This window comes from Delphinapterus leucas, chromosome 7, assembly GCF_059928025.1.
Source record: "Delphinapterus leucas isolate spDelLeu-1000000601 "Yukka" chromosome 7, BTC_Dleu_Yukka2, whole genome shotgun sequence".
Taxonomy (NCBI): Eukaryota; Metazoa; Chordata; class Mammalia; order Artiodactyla; family Monodontidae; genus Delphinapterus; species Delphinapterus leucas.
In genome coordinates this window covers 104,307,764-104,329,342 of record NC_143135.1, presented here as the reverse complement: position 1 = coordinate 104,329,342, position 21,579 = coordinate 104,307,764, and the positions used below count along the sequence as shown (strand labels likewise).

The window sequence follows — 21,579 nt, the reverse complement described above, 5'->3', positions numbered from 1 at the left end:
CCCAAAGGACCAGGTTTTTGTCACAATATCTTAAAGCAATATTTCTACATTGGAACTATTTTGCAGAGAAAAGAAGAATGCCTTGGCTGTTCAGACAGGCTGAACAAAACACCTGTCACCAGAGTTGTCGCTGGGGAGTAATGTGGTCCAGGTTACCCTCTCCAAACCACAGGACCACCATTCATCATCCCTAACAGACAGCTCTCTGTGTGATTACCATGGTAACAGTTCTCATCCCTTCCTAACCATCCCTGATACCACACACCAAAGTTTTAAAATCAAATCATGTTTACAGAATATAAAGAAAACTCAGCCAGCTTACATGCCAATACCAACATGATTCTTCCCTGCCAAGAAGCTACATTTTAATATATTTTTGATTCTTTGGTATTCACAGATGTCCCTAGATAATTTTTTAAGTTAAATTGTCAATAGCAGTGACCACTGGTCAAAAGCCAAGGGTGGGGCTTCCCTGGTGGCGCAGTGTTTGAGAGTCCGCCTGCTGATGCAGGGGACACGGGTTCGTGCCCCGGTCCGGGAAGATCCCACATGCCGTGGAGCGGCTAGGCCCGTGAGCCATGGCCGCTGAGCCTGCGCGTCCGGAGCCTGTGCTCCGCAACGGGAGAGGCCACAACAGTGAGAGGCCCGCCTACAGCAAAAAAAAAAAAAAAAAAAAAAAAAAAAGCCAAGGGTGGTATATCATTTGAGCAGTTACATATCAAAGCAAGATGCAATCAAAGGCAATCTGCTGGGATTTGAAACATCATTAAGAAGAAGGGGAAAGAACCTACTGACTCTTCCTTGCATGCTCAGTAATGGATATTTGCAGAAAACAAACACACACTTCATCAGCACTTCCTTCCAGCCCTAGTGCCCAGCTCAGAGCCCATTTATTCACATGCCAAAGCGTTACCTGGGGGAAAGCAGTTATCTTGGTGAAAAATGACATCCCCACCCAGCCAGGGGAGGTAAGTGAGATCCAAAAGCCAATTTCAGAAGCCGCAGTGGTTGTTTCAGGGTGAGTTGTACACATGTGTCTAATTATAAAGTTCTTTCCCCACTGTGAGACCGTATACAAGAAGCTTGTACTTAACAGCTTCTCTCAGGATAGAAAGCCATTAAGAAAACCATCAAAAGTCCCCCAAGGGGTTTCCCTGGTGGCGCAGTGGTTGAAAGTCCACCTGCCGATGCAGGGGACACGGGTTCGTGCCCCGGTCTGGGAAGATCCCACATGCCGCGGAGCGGCTGGGCCCGTGAGCCATGGCCGCTGAGCCTGCGCGTCCGGAGCCTGTGCTCCGCAACGGGAGAGGCCACAACAGTGAGAGGCCCGCATACCGCCAAAAAAAAAAAAAAGTCCCCCAAGATCAAGAGTTTTATGGATGTGGGGTCTCCCATACTATCATTTTTCAATGTTTATATTGTAGAAAATTTCAAACATACAGAAAAGTACAAAGAATAATGTAAGGAACATCTTGTGCCCATGACCAAGCTTTGCCCAATCTTAATGCTTGGCTGTACTTACATTAGGCCTTTTCTTTTCCTTAATAAATTACTACACAGGAAAGTAAAAATCTGTGTATAGCCCTCCCAATCCCATGCCCTTGCCTCCCTAAACAATACACGGTATTGGCCTGCATGTTTTCCAGCGTTATATAAATGGTATCAGACTGTAAGTATCAATCTACACCTTGTGTTTTTTTTCCTCAGCCTTGTATTTCTAAACCTTATCTGTATTAATACAAGTAGATCTGGGTCATTCAATTTCATCACTGCATAGAATTCCCCTACTTGAATATAATACACAGAATTCTGTCCTTTTTCCTCTGAAGGGCAGTTAGACTGTTTGAGATTTTTCACTATCATAAACAACATAGAAATGAGCATTCCTCTACCAGTGTCCTATTGCACACATACAGTGATTTCTCAGGGCATAAACAGAGGTGGAACTGCTGGGTTGAGGGCAGGTGTGTATCTGCTTCGAGGTGTTGCCACGCTGCTTCCAAAGCAATTGTGCCAAATAACCCTCCCACCATCGGGGAGCGAGAACATCTATTGTTCCACAACCTTGTCACAGAGCGATACCATCAGAGTCTTTCATGTTTACCTGTCTGACTGGTATGAAATGGTACCTCGTTTTCATCTGTGTTCTCCTGATTACCAGGGACATCCTTTCATGCTCACTGGACACCTAGATCTTCACTTCTATGAGTTGCCAATTTTTCTACATGCCTTTTTTCTTATTGCTTTGGAAGAGATCTTTATACATTCAGTGACTTTATAAAGTTACTTAACTTCTCAGCTTCCATTAGTAAAGCAGAGATACTATCTCTTAGGAATGATTGGAAGCTGAATGAAAATCACTGGGTCCAGTGCCTGTAACATGCTAAGCCTCAAAACAAGTCACTATTTCTATTACTGTAAGTCCCCTACATACAAATGAGTTCCATTCCGAGAGCACGTTTGTAAGTCCAATTTGTCCATAAGTCCAACAAATTTAGCCTAGGTACCCAACTAACACAATTGGCTATAGAGTACTGTACGTAATAGGTTTATAATGCTTTTCACACAAATAATACATTAAAAAAAACCACAAAAGAATAAAGAAAACATTTTTCATCTTACAGGACAGTACCTTGAAACATACAGTAGTACCAGCTACACCACCGCTGCTTTTACGCTTGCTTCCGGACATCCTGGGCTTGAAATAAAGATGCTGCACTACTGGACTCTACACAGTACCGTAACGTACACAAAAGCACAGCCACTTGGAGAGGATGTGCGCACGTGACAGTGTCTGCCAGACACGTGAACTAACACGTGATTGGACCTGTGAACGCACTTTCGCATCTTTGAAAGTTCGCAACTTGAAGGTTCGTATGTAGGGGACTCACTGTGTCGTTATGAAGATGAATAATGAGGTTCAGGGTTGAGAGTATACGTTTCTAGCCTTTCTCCCCAATTTGTAGCCCCCTTTAGGATAAACACTGCAGAACTCGGGAAGACGACCCTGAGTACCTCTGGCTCCGATTTCCCCAGGACACAAAGACATACTATCAGGACTCTGTTGTTTATAAGTTACCATGAGGAAAGTGTGCAACGTTGACTCTCTCAGATAGTGCTTAAAAGAAACATCAGAGCTACACATCCTCCAATCTACAAGTGGCTGTGATCTTGTCTGTGAGACCATGATCCTGAATTTCAGCAATGGTTAAGCACCTGCGTGAAAAGACCTCTTGGAAGAGGGAAGTGGGCGGTGGAGAATGGCAGGTAAATCAGTATTAGGGACCTGTCCGGTATTGCCGGGGTGGAAACACAGCCATGACTACATGCGATACCACCAGGCCCAAGACCTCACCATGTCCCCACACGTCATAAGTGATCCTCGCGTAAGAAAAGTGAAAGGACAATCATCCTATCGCTTATCACATACAGAAGTGTGTTTTTCAATAATGACCAAAAGTACATTGACATCACTTTGGTGGCAGGCACACTGTGAAAATATTTCTCCAATATTTCTCCAATATCCAGAAGCACGTGTTCCTAAGGACATGGGGGTGAGCTAGAGAGATGCAATAAAAAGGAATCACATAAGCTTCTCTGCTTGGACCCTTAAGATATTTAGTTTTGTGCTGAGATCCTCCAGATCGGCTTCTACTCAGTTGCATCCTGGCCTCTCCTTGGAGAAAGGCCATGTTCATTTTTATGAACTCTGCCAGTGGAGTCAGGGAGCATATACAGCTGACCTCCAGGCCGATCAAGCAGTCCTGACACCAGCTTCAACCGGTGACTAGTGGAGTCCCTTTTTACACGTACTTGCACCTCGTCTAACATTCAGAATGATCTTCCTCCATATTCAATTTCCACCGGCACTAAAGGAACCAGAGACTTTCCTTAGTGACCCTCTGCCTGTCTTTTGCATAGTAATCATAGGTAAGAGTCAACTCCAGACCAAATATAATTAAGCCATCTTCTGACATCTATCTGGGTGTACTGCTTTCTTCCTTAAATGTGTGCCAAGTTTCCACTTCCAAGAAGTTAAACTGCCACGTAGAAATGCCGTGGTGATAAGTAATTAGACACTGTAATGGAAAATTAACTGTGTTTTTATTTAGAGCATTCATTTTAACAAGACATTTCTTTTTCCAACTGTTATTAAGCTGCAATAAAAATAAATTAAATCCTAAGGATCTGCAAAGGTTTTCTGGTTAAATAAAAACAAAAACAAAGAAGAAGAAGAAGAAGAAAAACCGCCTCTTCTCCTAGAGTCAGAGTATTTCTTATTTTGTTAACATCACTAAGTTGGTACACGGTCCTGGTCTGAACCCCATTCCTGATAAATTCTAAGGCCAATTCTAACCCTGTCAACCGTGCTGTGGACAGAGGAACAACCCTTCCACCGTCACGGCAGCTGACCCGGAGGCAGTCATGCCAGGCGGGACGGAGGGCCTTCGCCACATGTGGGAAGTCTTCACCCAAATGTTCTCTCTCCTTCTCTCTCTTTTTTCCTCCCTGTTTTGCTGCTCCCAAGAGACTTGAAGCCAAGTGATTCGCAACAGTCTGGCAAGCACCTGTGGGGCTTTGGCAAGTCCTGGGTTAGAAGGCGGCTAATCCAGCTCAGTGGGGTCCATCTCTGATGCTCCAGTAAAAACACCACCTCCTTGAGATAGGAATGGAAAACAGCATTCCCCAAGAGAGAATGCAAAATGAGGCCTCCACCTGTCCATCTCATCCAAAGCCTTGCAGCCCTCTAACCATGTTCCAGCTAAGGGTTCATCAGCAGGTGTAGCCAAGGGACGCGAACTGACTTCACTGGGGGCGGAAGAGAGGCCGGCGTGGTCCGCAGGCTCCGCAACCCCCATAGAAGTTCCCAGGCTTTGTACTAAGGCGGGAGCCTCAGATCTGTGCCCCACCTAACTTCCGTCTCTGTTCCTCTTCCTCCCGACCTCAAAACAAAGTGCAAACAGCACCTAAAAATGCTTCTGGGTTAACACTGATTCAGTCATGCTAAATGCTGGGCAGGGCACTCCCCACCCCCCCACCCCCACCCCCGCCCAGGCTCTTCCCTGAAGGCGCCCCAGCAGGTGTCTAAGTCAAATCAACGTGGGCATTTACTCTCCAAGCAGGGACAGAAGAATTTCAGAAGCCACCTTTGTGTTGCCCCCAGGGTCATTCTGAAGGACGCTGAACTACATACCAGGCGGAATCAAGTGGCTTCAAGAATTTCAAAGAAACCCACCGTTTTTCTTTTTCCCTATTCCTTCCCTTTTTTTGTTTTCATCTCTCTTTACAATCTAAACAACAATTTACCGTCCTTACTGCTTTTCAAATAGATTCCTGGGATGTAAAAACGTAACAATCTTCTCATTTAGATTCCTGAGGTCCGTTAAAACCAGCAGCTATATACCAGCCACGCTGGGATCACAAATTTTATTTTCAAGCCAGAGGTAACAACCAACACTGCAGGAAATTGGTTTCATAAAAGATTTACTGCATATACAATTTCAGTTGAGTTGTATTTAAGGAGGTTAATATGACAATTTTGGTTTTGATAATACCCTTTAAGTGGAGTTCAAAGAGAAAATTCCAGACGGTAAGCAAACGGATTAAATTATCATAATGTTTCACAATTCCAAAGTGCCCACATAGACTCTAGAGGACCACAAAAAAGAGCTAGGCAGTGGCTCTACAGGTGTTTCAGAGAAAGATCTAAAATATCCCAACTGTTAGCCAAGACTTAGAATAAACTTAAAAATAATGGCAGTGGACTTCCCTGGTGGCTCAGTGGTTAAGAATCTGCCTGCCAATGCAGGGGACATGAGTTTAAGCCCTGGTCCGGGAAGATCCCACATGCCACGGAGCAACTAAGCCCGTGTGCCACAACTACTGAGCCTGCACTCTAGAGCCTGTGAGCCACAACTACTGAGCCCATGTGCCACAACTACTGAAGCCTGCGTGCCTAGAGTCTGTGCTCTGCAACAAGAGAAGCCACTGCAATGAGAAGCCCGCGCACCACAACGAAAAGTTGCCTCCGCTCACCACAACTAGAGAAAGCCCGCGCTGCAACGAAGACCCAACGCAGCCAAAAATAAAAAATAATTTAAATAAATTTAAAAAAAGTAATAATGGCAGTGCCGTCAACAAGCAAGTGTAAATATTTGTTGAATTAAATTATTGAATTAAATGATACTGAAGATTATAGACCTTTGGAAAGGCATTTTAACTTGCTAAATTTCTAATCATTTTCCCATTCGCTATTAGAAAAATGAGAACCAGTGAATAAATTGCTAATAAACTATTCACTCATTAAAACTGACCCCTAAGGAATCCCTCAGTGTCTCTATTTAACAAAGGTGTCATAAAATTTAAGGAGTAAGGAGACAACAGCTGAGGATCCCGAAAGAGCTCAGCTCCAAATATATCCTGACCTTGGATGAGTCCTCTATCCTGGGCTTCCCTCAATTTATTTACCCTTAGAATGGGAACAGGAGAGGCAGTGATGAGTGATTTGCTAATGAAAGTGTATTTGCCTCTGGCAGAAATACAAATGCTTGTTAATAAAGATAATTTTCCACACCCCCAGTTTACATTTCTCTATCAACGTTCCAGTGCCCAGGACCCAGGTTCCCAAGATACTACAGGTTTTGGTCTCCAACTAAAAGACTGAGCTAGGATTGGGGGAATCACTGGAGCCAACTCATGAAGTGGCAGCAGACTCCCTGACCCCCATCGCACAGGTCCACACCTCATTTCATTTTTCACCAGGATGACACCCAATCTTTGTGATAAAAATGAGCCCAAGGACACCACCCCAAAGAACTTGTTTCTCTTGGACCCACCAAAGAATAAAATGTTCTCAAAGCCCGCTCCTAAGATAAACACCCTTCCCCACATGCCCCTTTTAAATGGCTGGTTAACTGTCCCTTGGGTGTGACTGCACAGCTTTATCCCGGGTGTGTAATGGAGCTGGAAGAATCTTCCTGATTTCTCAGTACCCTAATATGAAAGACGGTGGTGCACAGTGCGGGCTGAAACTATGTTTAAGCCCTGATGTGACCCTAGCACTTCGCAAAAAAAAAAAGTATGTTCTGCTTGGGAAGGCTGGTCTGTGGTCACTGTGATTCCTCCCAGTCAGCTCTGTAAGACTGGCCGCTGGAGGTCACGGAGAGAGCCTACAGAACCCTTCTGCCAGAGGACACAAAAAGAATTAAACTATAGGTTTTAGTGAAATCACTAAAAGTCATGCAGGGGCCATGGGTTGTAAAATGTACAAATACCTATATTCACCTCCCCCCAAATGTGCGTGTACAAGTCCTAGGGTAATTCTAGGTTATAAGTATCAGTAATTATAATAAGCTGTAAGTAATTATGCACAGTACTTAGGTTTCTCAGTATCATCTTATGAAAACTCTTAGGGTAAATTGTTACATCCTTGTTTTTTGTGAAGCAAGTTACTCATTTTTTCCCAAACACCCCTCAAATTTAGAAAGTCTGCCTATTTCTACAGATCAAACTGAAAGAGAGATCCCTCAAAAGGAACCGTGCCGCTACCTCTGCAATCTATTCTGTCCTGAGAAGCCAGTTCAAGGGACTCTTCCACCAAGAAACATTAATCACAACCAGAAAAATAAAACAATGCACCTGAGAGTTAAACAATACTTATGACATCATAAACTGCAAGTCATTTTTGGCCTTCAATCGCTGTCAACGTTCTAATGTTTATGAGAGATCATCACCGGCTCCTAAGTGGCAACACAGTTCCATTCTGAGTGAGGATTACTGTTACCAGATTTTAACGTAAGAACAACATGTCATAAACTAAACTCTTAGTTTGGCTTTAAGAGAAGGGTTCCTTTACGCAATATCTATTATGTGATGCAGGAGATCTATTAGGAAACTTAAATCAATCTGGAGATTGCTTCCTAAAACTAAAATTACTCTATTTTCATAAGAAAGGGGCCTGTTCAAATAAACAATTGTTTTTGAAGATGAGCAGCCCGTCAAGGTTAGGGTGTCTAATAATAAATTACTGTCGAGTGATTACCTACCAGATGAGAAATGTTTCCATTTCTCAGTTCACTTGAATATACATGCTCTTCTGCCCGAGATCAGGATCATAAACTGACATTAGGATTTTGCTAAATCTGAACGACATGGTTTGCCTAATCATGTAGCGGCTTTTTAAACGCTGTAGCTTTTTTTCCACCACAATTTCATGTATTTACTGTGCACGGTGGTCACTTTATTATCTCAGTTTTCATTATTTTAGCTGACAAAAGTCACTTCTGTTAGTTATATAAATCTTAAAACAGCAAACCAAAGGATGAGATAGTTCAGTAACTTTAATTCCAATTTATGCCTTTCACTTGATTTGAACATTTTATGCATTGGTTCCACCAAAAGTGCTAAATATTTATCTCTATCCAGAAAAAAAATATATATATATAGTTTCATTATGAATGCCAGCAACTGTTTTTTTAATTAATAAAAAAAGATTAAGTTCATCCAATTTAAGATTCGTGATCCTGAACATAACTGTTAAAAGCAACAAAAATGCTTTGAAAGCACGGTATTTGCAAAACCTTTGAGAAGTTGCTAATGGTATTCCCATGATCTAATACATGTAAGGCTTTAACTGTAATCGTAAACCCACTGAAAGCTTATGATCTGAAAGGATGGACTATTGTAGCCAGTTTTTATGGGTTTAATTCCACTGGCAAATCCCAGTTTCTATACTTTAAATCTCAACTAGAGCAAAATCACAACACATTTGCAAAAGAACGACGTAAAGAAATCAAGCATGGGAACAATAAGGCAAGAACGCCAGTGCCAACAACCACCCTCTCCCACAAGCCATCAAAGAACTTCAAAAGCACGAGGCTGAGCACAACTTTTAGTTCGTGAAATATGTGCGATTCACTTTTAACACTCACAAAAGTACATATGAATCACTGTATTTTCCTCTGATGTATGTGCCACACAAGGTTCAATAAAACACAAAACTTAGCCTCGACTGATGACTGGGTCATTGTTTTTGGAGGCTGTTTATTACTCTTTTTCTGGCATGATTTCTATGATCCAGTTCTGTGACTGCTAAAGGCCAGGAAAAGCTGCCTTCAAGTCAATGCATGGCGCGAAGTCGCTAAAAAGTTTGCAGGCATCAGGCTATGCCTAGGTGCTTAGGAGAAGCTGTTCTGCTTTGTCCTAGGGACCTCCAGGTATACAGTGTCTTTTCAGTGTGCGAGAGATTTACGATTAAAACGGATCCTCTCTTTTTCCTTTAAGGGATTTGAGTTCTCATGGCAAACGATTATTTATGCTCAAAACAAGAATCAGCCTAGTTCCCCGCTCCAAGATCTATGCAGACAACTCATCCCAGGTTTAACGCATGGCAGACATACAAATGTAAAAACATCAACCATATCTATCTTGTTTTTCAAATTTCTTCTTCGTATCTTGTTTCGTATATTTCTTGGCTTTTAAAATGCAGTATTACAAGTCTTGTGCTGGGCTACCAGGCCTAATTCCACCTTACAGACAAAATGTATTTTACAAAGGAGTAATTGAGTATAATACTCATTTTATTACCAAATACATGTAGGAACAAGTTGGTTGTAAAAGAACTTTACTGTATGTATTTACACACGTATTTACTGATTGTCCTAGAGAGCCTATCAATGGAATCAACAGAAAATGCAGTATTCCAAGCACAGTGTACTAGCAGCTCTTGGCCTGAACGTTCCAAAAATATCTTTCAAAACCACTGCTATCTCTTCACTTTACTTTTTCAAAGTAAGTACAATTAAATTCATTTATTTCATGCTACCCATGCAACAAATATACCCTCAAAGGGTCTTTCGGTTTGGAAATACTAAATTTTTACCTTCAGTTGAAAGCAGGGTCAATAACTTTTTTGATAAAAATTGCTTCAATTTTTTTTTTCGCTATACCCGCGTCTGGAGAGCCTAAATCCTTATAATGCCAGGGCACTATGAAACTTGGAGCTTCTTTTAATGCACGTTTTTTAGAAATAACTTTGGATTTATTTTCTACATAAACGTATGACTTTTAAAGTATATTTATTAAGTGTTCTTTATTTTTACTACGGGTCTCGTTCTTGTGGAGAAAGCAAACCAGATTTCAGGAGTGTTTTTATTGCGATCATTGTTTTTTAGTCACTTAAAACTCACAGGGTTGACCTCCTCAGCTGGCTCCACAACACGACACATTCCAGAACTACTTCCCCAGAGGGAGATCCTTTTAAGTAAAGTTCAGCGGATTTTGCGGGGAACCTCAGGATACTGACTTACTTGTAAAATTCCCAGTGGAGACAGGAGGAAGTTGGACGAGTTAACTCAAGGTGAGAAGCAACGCCACTTCCTGAGACAATGATTTAAGTGCTCAACCAGGTCAAGGGTTTGAACTTTCTTCCTGAAAACCACAGCAGCGCTGGGAAGGAGGAAGGTTCTCCTGCCAGCAGATCCCAGGCGCTGCGGGGCGGCCGGCTCTCGGGGGCGCGCTGCCTTGACTGCCTTTGTAACCTTGCCATTGACACCTTGCCGGGCCCCTTCCAGGTTGCAGAGGCCTCTGCAATGCTCGCCTCGGACAAGTCTAGTCCTCTTGCAGGGGCCCACAATTCCCCGGGCCCCTTCCTCTCGCCCTTGGGTGGGAGGACAGAGGTGGTCAAGCGCCCGACCCCGGCACGAAAGCGGCCACACCCCACTGCGCTCCCGCGGGCCGTCTTACCGGTACAGGAATGCAGGGGCTTGGGTCGCACGACCAGCGACGGGCACATGGAGTAGAGGGAAAGTTTCTCAAAGTAGTCGCAGGTCTCCTTGGAGAGGATCTCGTCGATCATGAAAGTCTTGTAGCGCCTCCTGGCTGCTTTGAGCTGGCCGGGCGAGCTCAGCCTCAGCTCTGCGTGGCAGTGCATGGTGAGCCCGGGCGAGCGCCCGCCGCCCGAGGCCGCGGGGCTGGCGCGCCGGCGGGGGCCTCCGGCCGGCTCCTCGGCGACCGGGAGGCGGCGGGGCTCGGGAGGTGCGGAGGGAGCCGGCACCGGGCGCGCGGGCTGCGCGTCTAGACCCACCCGCGGATCAGCATCTTCGCCGAGCCTTTTGGGGACAGTGCAGCTGTCAATCAGCGCGCGCTTCCCGCAGGGCCTGGTGCTGAGCCGCGCGGAGGGCCGGCCGCTCGGCGCCCACCCCGCCCAGCCCGCCTGTGCCAACCGGGGCGGACCTGCGCACCTCGTGCCCACCGCTCTTGATAGCCTTCTCCAGCCTCTCAGCGTCTCGCGCTTGTCTGCGTGCCTATTTTAAGACACTCGCTCCGGCTCTCCTCCCCGCCCCCCTCCTGGGACGAGCTCCAGGTGTGTGTGTGCAGTGTGCGCGCCCGTGTGTGCGCGCGGTGCGGGGAGCGCGCGCCGCCCCCGCCAACGGGCTAGGCCTCCGGGGGCCGCTGCCCACGCGGAGCCACGCGCGCCACCCTCGCGCCGGGCACGCCGCGCTCCCAGCCGTGCTACCATCGCCGGCACCCGGCGGGCGGGCACGTCCTGGTCTGTTAGTAGAAAGAAGTCGAGACTTCGCCGAGGCTCCCGAGACTGCGGGCCCCAGAACCAGCGCCCCCGAGGAGCTGGGTGCCTTCCTGCCTCCCCACGTGGACTTCCGCGCGCCGTTTCCCAAGGACGGCGCCCGCCCATAGCGTCCCCTACGCTCGCAGCCGGCTCCCAGCCCGCGCGTTCCGGCACCCGGAGTGTACGCCGCGATCGCGAACTTGACCGTTCCACGGAGATCCCAAACCATCAATGACCTTTGCCCTGTCCGTTATCCCCATAGTAAACTGTTAAAAAAAAAAAAAGTTATCGAAAGCACGTGTTCCTTTTTTATTTTTGAGCTCTGTTTATAAACCTTTTTTCGTCCCCAGAAGGGCCAGCGCAGCGGGACTGCCGGGTGCGGCGAGTCAGACCGGTCGTGGCTCCTGGTGCCGGATACCCTGGCACCACGGCTTTCGTCCCCCGGGTCCCTGGCGACGCGTAGGGTTGGGGGAGCCGCGAAGACACGCGTTTGTCTTCTGCCTCCTGGGCGCCTAACTTCCGAGTCTGTCCCAATCAGTATCTGAACGAACTTTTGTTTTCAGTTGGAATTGTTGGGCAAGGGGCGAGGGGACCCCACCCAGCCTCGGTACCCGGACCGTCCCGCTGCCCGCGTCCTGGCCCCTCGCCCGCGCTCGGCAGAATCTGCCGGTGCTGCCGGTTTCGCGCAATTATGCCTGGGAGTTAGTTTGCACGGGGCCGGAAGGGAAACGCACGGTAAGGAGACTGAGAATTACAGACGCGGATGGTCTTCTCCGAGACCGAGTTTGGGTATGGTGACATCTCGCGGCCCCGGGGAACGGCGGGCTCGCTGCAGAGCTGCTCGCCCTGCAGCCCGAGTCGCCGCGGAAGCAAGTGGACGCGCGCGCCTGGCCAGTGGTTCAATTCAGAGGGAAGGGGAAAGAAAGCCTGGAGAACTAATAGGCACTGAGAGAAAATAGTAATAAACCGAATCAGAGCCTTGCATTAGACGTGGCCCGCAACGCGCCTTTGAGGAACTTCATTCCCGAGGTGTTTGCGTGCGCCCTGGCTCCCCTCCCCTCCTCCTCTCCATTTAGAACGGTTTTCGTTTATTCTCATGATATCTCCTTATGCTTATTCTTCTCCTCCCGGAGAGGCGGCTTGAGGGCCCGCGAGAGCTGCGGCCAGGTGTCCCGGTGGCGGCGCGCGTCCCGCCGCAGAGCTCAGAGGTCGCCGCGCTGGGCCCGGCGCGTCCGCGGCTGCGGTGGCCGGTCCCAAGGCCTGTCCGCTGCCCAGCGCGGGGCCGAGAACGCTCCCAGCTCAGCCCGGGCAGCGCCGCTGGGCGCTGCGACCCAGGGGTCCTCCTGGACGTCGGCGGAGCAAGGACCCAATGCACCACGAGCGGGGGACCGTCCCCAGGGGCGCGGCGTTCGCACCGAGGACATTGTTGGGTGGGGAGTTATATGTCCCGCTGGAAAGTGCAGAGCTGTCGGCAGCGCCGAGAAACTGCGTGTTTGGTGGGATTGGAGGGCGCGGCGTGGGGGAGACCCCCGAGCCTCTGCACCGCACCCGGTGACCCTGGAGAGGGACCGAGCGTTAGCCCTTCGGACCCTCTGTCGGGCCCTCACGTTACGCGCGCGCCCGGTTACTCTTCGGGCCCAGTCTTTTCCTCCACCTCTTGTCCCGTCCTCTAGCCTCGCCGGCTCTTCCGGTTCCTTCCACCGCCACAGGCCCCTTTCCTCCGCTTCCGTCCATTTCCCCTTCCCCACTGTTCCCAGCACCCCGGGCCTCCTCTGCTGGATCGAATTCCCCCATCTCTCCTCCGCATCTTCTATCTCTTTCTCTTTTCCTTTCTTTCCTCTCTTCCTTTCCTTGCTCCTCTCTTCCTCTCTTCCTTCCCTCTCTTCAGACCCAATAAATTAAATAATAGCTTATTGGATTTTCCATCTTTTCTATTTTCTACCACAGAGGCAAGAAATCTCATAGGGGGTCTGAGAGCACAAGTCCCCAGGTATTGGAAAGAGAGATTCCAGATCTTGGGAGTCTGGAACCTTCAGCTTTCTGTTGCTTATAATCAAAGCTGAGCCTCAGTTTTTTCATTTGTAAATGATAATCATAATACCTACTTCACAAGGTTAGCCTTTCATAATCCATGACTACACAGCTCTTCCCTTCAGTGGGAATGCCCACGGCACCCCCTCCCCTCCCTCCTTCGCTGCCTGGAAAACTAATTCAAGGCCCATCTCAAATGTCACCTCCTTTGGGAAAGATCCCACACTCCCCAAGGCTGTCCTTGCTGTTCCTACCTCTATCTTAGAGGTTCCTTTACTGTATTATTGCCTTCTGCATATTTCTTTCACCCACTGGACAATTCGTCTTGTACCACCAATACCAGCATAGCACTGGCACATAGTAGGTTCTCAGTACCTGTCATAAATAAATTAATGCATGAAAGCTGGGATAATTATATAATGTGTGTAAGACCCGAGCACACGATGGGACTTCAGATCTTCACTAGTTGTACTCCATTTGTCTTTCTCCTTAAATGAGCCTCTCTTTCCTTTATATTTTTGGTTTTTCAGTAACGGCATCCAGCCCAATTCCCATTTTGCACTCATCTCTCTCTTTTCACTCCCTCTCTCCTGATCTCAGACTGTAAAGGGCTTTCGTGGGAAGAAGCACACCCCAGCTGTCAATCATGAAGTGGGGCTTTGGTCAGGAATAGTCAGGGGTTTTGTTTCCAACATTAATGAAGTGGCTGAAACAGCAAACATCTGCCTAAGAGCCTCAAACCTTTTCCAGCTGCTGGAGACCCACAGACACTTCCCAGCCTCCTGTGACTGTACCCCAGCAGTGTCTCTGCCCCTCTACCGGGAGGAACACACATGGAGAGGCACAGACCTGTCTGTACCCAGCCATGCTTGCTCAGGCAGGAATGGAAGGGGATAAAAACACACATCACCAGGAGGCTTCAGGAGATCAGCTCCCCTCCCCCATCTGGCGCCTGATTCCTGGGGATAGAGCCCAGCCAGAAGGAAGGAGGCAAAGACACCTGTGCAAAGTTAAAAGGTTCTGACAACTAGAAACCAAAGAATCACTCTTTCCCATTTCAGCTGACAGCCAGTGTCTCCATTCAACTAGAACACATGAAATTTATTAAAGCAAAATGCTATTTAAAAACCCTAGGATGGCATTTAAATAGGATCTAACCCTAGGTAAATGAGCTCAGCTTCATTTTTTGCGTAACTATCCTTTTATAATCCTGGGCTTTGTGTCGAGGTAGATGTCAGAAGCGGCCGGGGCACAAGTCTTCCGAGTATATGAACTCATTTGCAATCATCTACAAGTGGGGGGAGTGGAGCGGAAGCCCTCCTTACACTCCAGTAAAGTGTGTTTAATAACTTGTATTTCAGTTGCTAAGATTTGAAATGGTTTCAGACATGTAAAAACAAAATAGGGAAAGCCTTGTAAGTTAATATTCCCCTGGGCCCCAGGGCCATGCCAAAACTCCTGCCTGCGGAGCCCAGCACCGCAGACTTGCACAACAAGAAGCCGAAGGAAGAGAAGAAAGCCAGCTTATTTTTAATGATGATATTAATTTACAAAAACTGCTCTCATACACTGTAAAGCGTCTTTTTAAGAGAGGGCACAAATGTAATCCACTTGACAAATGGGCTTGGAAATGTCTGAATAGGTCTTTCTTTCTCAAAACATCTTTCTGGAGCAAAAGTTTACAGAAAAAAAAAAAAAAAAGACGATGGTTGTATCTACAAAGCACCTAACAGTTATGTGAAGAGTGAAAATGCAGTAAATCATCCAAAAGTTTCCAACTTTTTAGAAGCTTGGTATACAGATTAAAACCATTCGTTAAAAAAATTTTTTTTAAAAGCCATTTGTTTTGCTGATTGTTTCCCTTTTAAAATTGTGCTATCCTGACATGAAACAGCCTTACTTCTGCCTATGTGTCTCAATTATCCCATTGGATATAGCCAGGAAAATAAAATTTAATCACTCCTATCTTTTCCATAATATTGTAGAAATGGATATTGATGTTTGGAGTATCACTGATTTTGACTTTTTTTTTTTTTTTTGTACATGATACCCCTCACTAATGAGAAAGCTGCCACAAGAGAGGAGAATCACTTTGAATATGTCATGGGGCAGTGCCCTGGCTGCCTGGGGCAAGTGGAAAGAACTTTTGAGTCAGGGAAACCTGTGTTCCATTCCCAGCCCAATCACTTAGTAATTTCCCTGACCTCTGGTCTTCAACCACAACATGGGGTGATGATAGCCAACTCAGCTTTACTGGAGGATTCCATGGAGGATTGTGTGCACCGCACTAACCCATGAAATGCCAGGCTTCCCACTGCCTTCACTTTGAGTTCAATAAAATAATCAATTCGCTTTCAAAAACCATCACAAAATAAAACTGCCTTTTTAAAAAAGCATCAGAGCCACTGCTGTTTCATGTGTTTGGGGTTGGTTTTTGTTCAATGTTTAGAACCCAGAATCAACCAAGAAATAAAGAGTGAGAGGAGCTGGCGTTAGAGTGAGGGACTATCGTTAACCGAAGGAAATGGCCCTGGCCACCAAGCGTCCCTAAGTGCTACTCAACATCTGGCACGTGCAGCCACAGACTCAGCACATCTGCAGGCGTCAATCATTCTAACCAGCACTTCACAAGAGAATGGCTCATATATCGTTGTTATGGCTTCTGTCTGCAGAAAAAACCCGCCATGATCCTGCACCCACTGGGTGACATCTCATCCAAATCATCTCGTAAAGTATTTTTATTCTCTTCTCTGCATCACGCAGGCCTCGATTAGGTTTCATGTGAATTCTCTGTAATCCGCCCTAACACAGAGCCGGCCAGCAGCAATGAACCCAGCGAGGCAGGGTTGCAAAGAAAATGAGCAGTCAGCCTGTCGTTGGCATGGGCTGTTATCAAGGACAAGAAGGTTCCTGTGTCAGCCAGCGCAGGAGAAGACTTGTGGAGCCAGTCTGCCTCTGACCATACGAAGGAAAAACAACACTCGAATGATTAACTTGCTGGTGTGATTGTTATTATGCTAATACAGAACAATGTTTACCAAGAACACTGGGTGCAGAGTGCCAATCAGAATGGAATGGTCTCTGCTCTCCAAGCTCTAAGGAAAAGGAAGTTTGTATGCACTCATGGACACAGGTGCTAATCACCCACTTAGGTCTAAGTGTAGGGGGCGGCGTGTGCACGCCTGCCTGTGCCTAGGTTCTATAAACTTTTTTTTCTTTAATATAGGAATGAAGAGAGGGGTAGGAAAGGACAATGAAAAAAAGGGAAATAAGAAACATTCGGAAACCTTGTTTACTAAACAAATTCAAGAGGAATCTTTAATCTTAGAGAAGGGAAAAGAAAACCGAGGCTAAGTGAGTCGTCCAGCCCAAAGTTTGACATTTGTTGTATCTTTCCGTCCCACGCTCAGCCTAGGTTAGCAGGCTTTTAGGCATGGAAAGATGTGCAGACTGTTTCCTTTTCTAAGGAATAAACCACAATTTGAAATCTTTCTTCTGGTGATAGGCTTTTAAGAGAAAGTTGACCTCGGTGAGTTATTTATAATGAATATTTTTATCTTCACTAGAGATTACAACACAGCAATTGTGCTCAAAGCAAAATGGAGAATCAAAAAATAACATGGAGAATTCTGGCATTAAACATTCTCATAAAAAACACTCAAAAACTTAAGGAAAATGCAATTGTATCATTTTCTAGATAATCTGAGTCAAATGAAATTCAGTTGCAATCTTTTCATCTGGGGATTTTTCTGCAGAGAAGTATTTCATTTCACTTTGAGCAGACAGCCTCACAGACAATTTTTATAGGTCTCTAATACTGAAGCTTTTCCTTGCTTTCTTTCAAAAGTCACAGAGATGCTCAGATCTAAATAGGCTATAAATTACTAAAGTAAATGACTGAGATGGTGCCAATCTCTGCGCATTTCAATTACACAAGGAGCCTGCCTTTTAAAAAGGGATTTGAAGTCAACACAGAACAGAGAATCCTCAAATTCTATTGCCAGTCCACATCCTGATACGTTTACTTAAGTCAATTATTGAGTCTCTTAGATTATGTCTACATAAGCTGCCGAAACATCTGGTCATTTCAATCAGTTCAATAAAAGATTCTGCCAAGCCAGGGGAAAAAATTAGTCAAATTAGTCATTTGTACAGCAGAACAATGGGTTGTTTTCTCAGGGTAGACAGTAAGTGGATATAGCTCAAAAGGTTTTAATTTTCTCTTCTGAAATCAGTTCCTGAAGGAGGTTTTGATTTTTATCAGTTAATGTTTGGGAGGTGTTCTGACAGATCTTCAGTCCAAAATGTCATGGGTATGAAGATGGCGTAGCCATGTCTCTGAGACAATTCTGTGCTCATTTGAATTCTACATTCTCAAGGTTGAGACCACGCCAGAACTAAGCCAGACTGGTGTTTGTTAAACGTTGAAAAATAAAATCAGCAGTACTAGAAATCACCAAATAGTGTTTATTCTCCTGGAATTTACTAGCATTCCTGTTCGCCTGTCTCCTTATTTTCAGGAAATCTGATACATTATTTGAATGACCAAATATAGGCGAATACAGCTTTTTCTTTAAATCGCTGTTGCACAGAATGCTTCTCTATAAAATCAAAACCATACTATCCTTTTATTTTTTTCAGTCTCATGTGAAATTGTCAAAGAATATTTGGAATTTCAGCTCACTATCTTTCCGGATCACATAGAGACAGCCCCAGGGAGAAACAAACGCTCAGAGAAGGGAAGAGAAAGTTTCAGGTCCCCAGCCCAACATTCTGCTTGTATTAACCCATTTTTCCTTTCACATTCATGTTCTCATTCATGGATTTAAAATCCTCGGATCCAAAAGAGTTTATAAAATGATTTGGTTCAGAAAGCTGTATTAGAATGCAAGCTCCCACTTGCATAAATGTATTAGAAGAAAAAGACGTTTTTATATTTTTTGGGGCAACGTGAAATACAGATAACCTACCTATGTCTAGTTTTACACAGCTTTATCCTCTGCATAGATTTAAAGGTTGTTTTTAAGACACAGACAATTAGAAATAATAATTGTCATAAACTGACTAATGTAAACTTTATATTAAGTCTGAGATGACTCACCCTCCTACTAAATATTCCAGGGTACATGACCTCTTAGGCTGCTGTCTGTGTATACCTTGTAAGATGTCTGTATCTTAATTGTCAAAGGTTAGTTGTTAATGAATTAGTAAAAGAAAAAAAAAAGTCTTTCTGTCTCCTTTAGGAGAGGAAATAGCTCTTTACTTTGAGGACAAAGAAATTCAAAGAAATCTAGTTTCCTAGGCAGGAGGAAGATAGTTTTTGAAAAGGAGAAAAAGAGTTTTATTTAGAACTTTTAGTACGAGGAGGATCTTGCTTTACAAAATCTGGAGTTCAGTAAAGGAACGATGCTTACGTAGCTAAGGGGAAGGATTTTAGTTCTGACATGGGGAGACTGGAAGTTGGTAGGATTAAGACTTTGGAGAATTCAGCAGAAGGACTCTAGATTAAGAATAGGATAAACTAGGGGGATCCAACGGGGGGCAGAGGGTAGACTGTAGTAGACTTCTTGTGGAAAGAACGAGAATTTGTTTTCCATCTGGGGGTACTAATTGTGCAGAGTTTATACCTTCATTTATCCAGTATAATTTTAGAAAAGTAGGTTTTACAGCCCCGAAGACAACGGCTTAGAGACCAGACAGAGAGCAGCACATGGGGCAAGGTGTTGAAGAGATGAGAGAGAAAGAGAGCGTATCATTAAACAGAATATGCAGAAAGCCTCCTGAACCTCAAAATAATTAACACATTTGAAGAAAAGTGCTCAACCTCAAATTGAAACTTTAGTGGGTGCACACACACGTGCGCTAAATAGCCTACAAGTAGGTTACTGTCCTGACGACAAACTAGGAAGCAATGTACAAGGTAATATTGTGGAATACAGAGAGATCCAAACAAAAGAGCCTAAATTAGTCACACACGGTTTGTGGGAATGAAAACTGGTTGACATTTCTGAAGGGCCGTTTGGCATTATGTCTCAAGTTCAAAATCGATCCAGCAATCCCAATCTAGGAATTTAAACCAAGGTTGTGGTTCTCAAACATGATTGTACATATAACAACCTCCAAGGACAGCTTGTTTAAAAATTCTCAACCCATGTCTCTTCCCCTAGAGATTTGTAGGTGTGAGAACTGACATTTTTGAACAAGCAGCCCTCTTGATTTGTCTACTAACAAACAGAATGCTGAAGACATAATAAAAGTGGGAAAAGCTGTAAGCAGAAGCAAATATGTTTGTTGTAAGGTTCCTTAAAATGGCAGGAAATCGGAAAATCTGTTATTTCACTTCTCTGAACCTCAGTTTCCTGTCTTTACAATAAAAGTACATACTCAGACAAAAAAGTACACACTCAATGCCACTGCCCTGAGATTAAATGACTCACTTAAAAGGCTTAGACAAAGCCTGACGCATTATTAAAGATCCATAAATATTGGCTATTACGCAATGTTGAGGGTGTGGGGGGAGGCATTTAAATAACAGAATGTATAATACAATTCAATTTTTGAAACATTGTTTATATACATGTGTATATATGTACATGCAGAGTTGTCTGAAGACATGTTCAAATGTTAACAGTGATAATTCCTTGATAGTGAAATTTTGAGGGATTTACATTCCTTTCTGTAGTTTTGAGTATTGTTTGAATTGTCCTACAATTAACCTCTATCATTTTTCCTCAAAAACATTTAAGTTCAAAAGTATAAAGTGTAATTCAACAATACCTTACATGTGCAGAACACTTCCATGTACAGAAAAGTTCCAAATACCTTGCTTCATGGGAGCGTCACAAAGTCCTGTGAATGAAGAAAGGACATATCTCATCGTTTCTGTTTCACAGATGAGGAATCAGGGTAAGTGGTTTACTTGAGGAGCCCATGCACAGCTAATGACTCTGCAGACCCGAGTCCAGCCCCAGGTCTTCTGAGCCCAAGTTCACCATACCTCCCACTGGACAGTGATTCCTCAATGATCTCAGTTATAATTTCCAACAACAACAAAAGCAGGGGGAGGGATTACAGTTAAACAAATGTCTATTTTTCATTTATCCTCCACATTTAAAAAAATGCCCAGCACTAGATAAAACTGAGATATATTGAATACTGAGAAGGCTGATACGAAAACATATTAAAGTCAGGAGATACCCAAGTTAGGTCTCAGATAGTAACCCTAAGCACCTCATGTGTTCCGCAGCTTTGGTTACTCTAAGTACAGTCTCAATCACGTGTTAAAAGTTAACACAAATCTCATGAGCAAGGAAACTGATTTGATAATCATGTAGAGTGTAGACTGTCAAGCGGGCTTTCTCTGAGTTCTCACAGGTTTTTCACCTCTTAGCAGTTCAGCCCGGCTCCCGACGGAGGTTTAAGGCCGAACCGCCTCGGCTTTGTTTGGAGCGACCCTGCGGTGGAGTCAGGAGCGGATTGTCAGGGAGCCGCGGTGTCTCGGCCTGCGGTGTGGCCTGCACTGCCCCCTCCCGGAAGAAAGCCAGAACTGCGTCTGTGCTGTGGAGCCACGCCTCCCTCTATCAGCGGAAAAAACTCCATCACCGCAGACCGGCTTCAGCGAGGGGCCCGTAGGCTCAGAGCATCACCTGGGCCCAGACCAGCTCCCGAGGTCCTCAGGAGGTACCATTTGATTGGTTTTCAATGCAGACGTTTAAGGAATTCCCCCATTGGCTAACAAGTTCCCCTCTTCTCCACTCCGGGGCCTCCTGGACCTCAATCCTGTGTCAGAAGTGCCACGAGTTGCTATTCTGTCCTGAAATAGTGAAGCAGATCAAGGGACACATTTTCTTTGCTGGTCCTAAACTCTAGTTTCCTTTCTCCCATGAATCTGAGTTGGCCTTCTGATTCATTTTGACAAGTCCTTACAGCAGAAGTGGCAGCTCTAGGCCTAGTGCTTCAGAGAACTGGCAGTTCCACTCTTA

At 45.1% G+C, this 21,579-nt stretch overlaps 1 protein-coding gene across 1 annotated transcript in view; it reads right to left on the bottom strand.

Annotated features, from left to right (window-relative positions):
- BARX2 (BARX homeobox 2) overlaps positions 1-11,640 on the bottom strand; it is a 71,433-nt gene extending 59,793 nt beyond the window's left edge. Inside the window, exon 1 of the mRNA XM_022556274.2 lies at positions 10,744-11,640. Within this exon, the coding sequence (XP_022411982.2) occupies positions 10,744-10,930 (187 nt within the window). The 5' untranslated portion in view covers positions 10,931-11,640. The remainder of the gene's footprint in view (positions 1-10,743) is intronic.
- Positions 11,641-21,579: the final 9,939 nt, after the last annotated feature.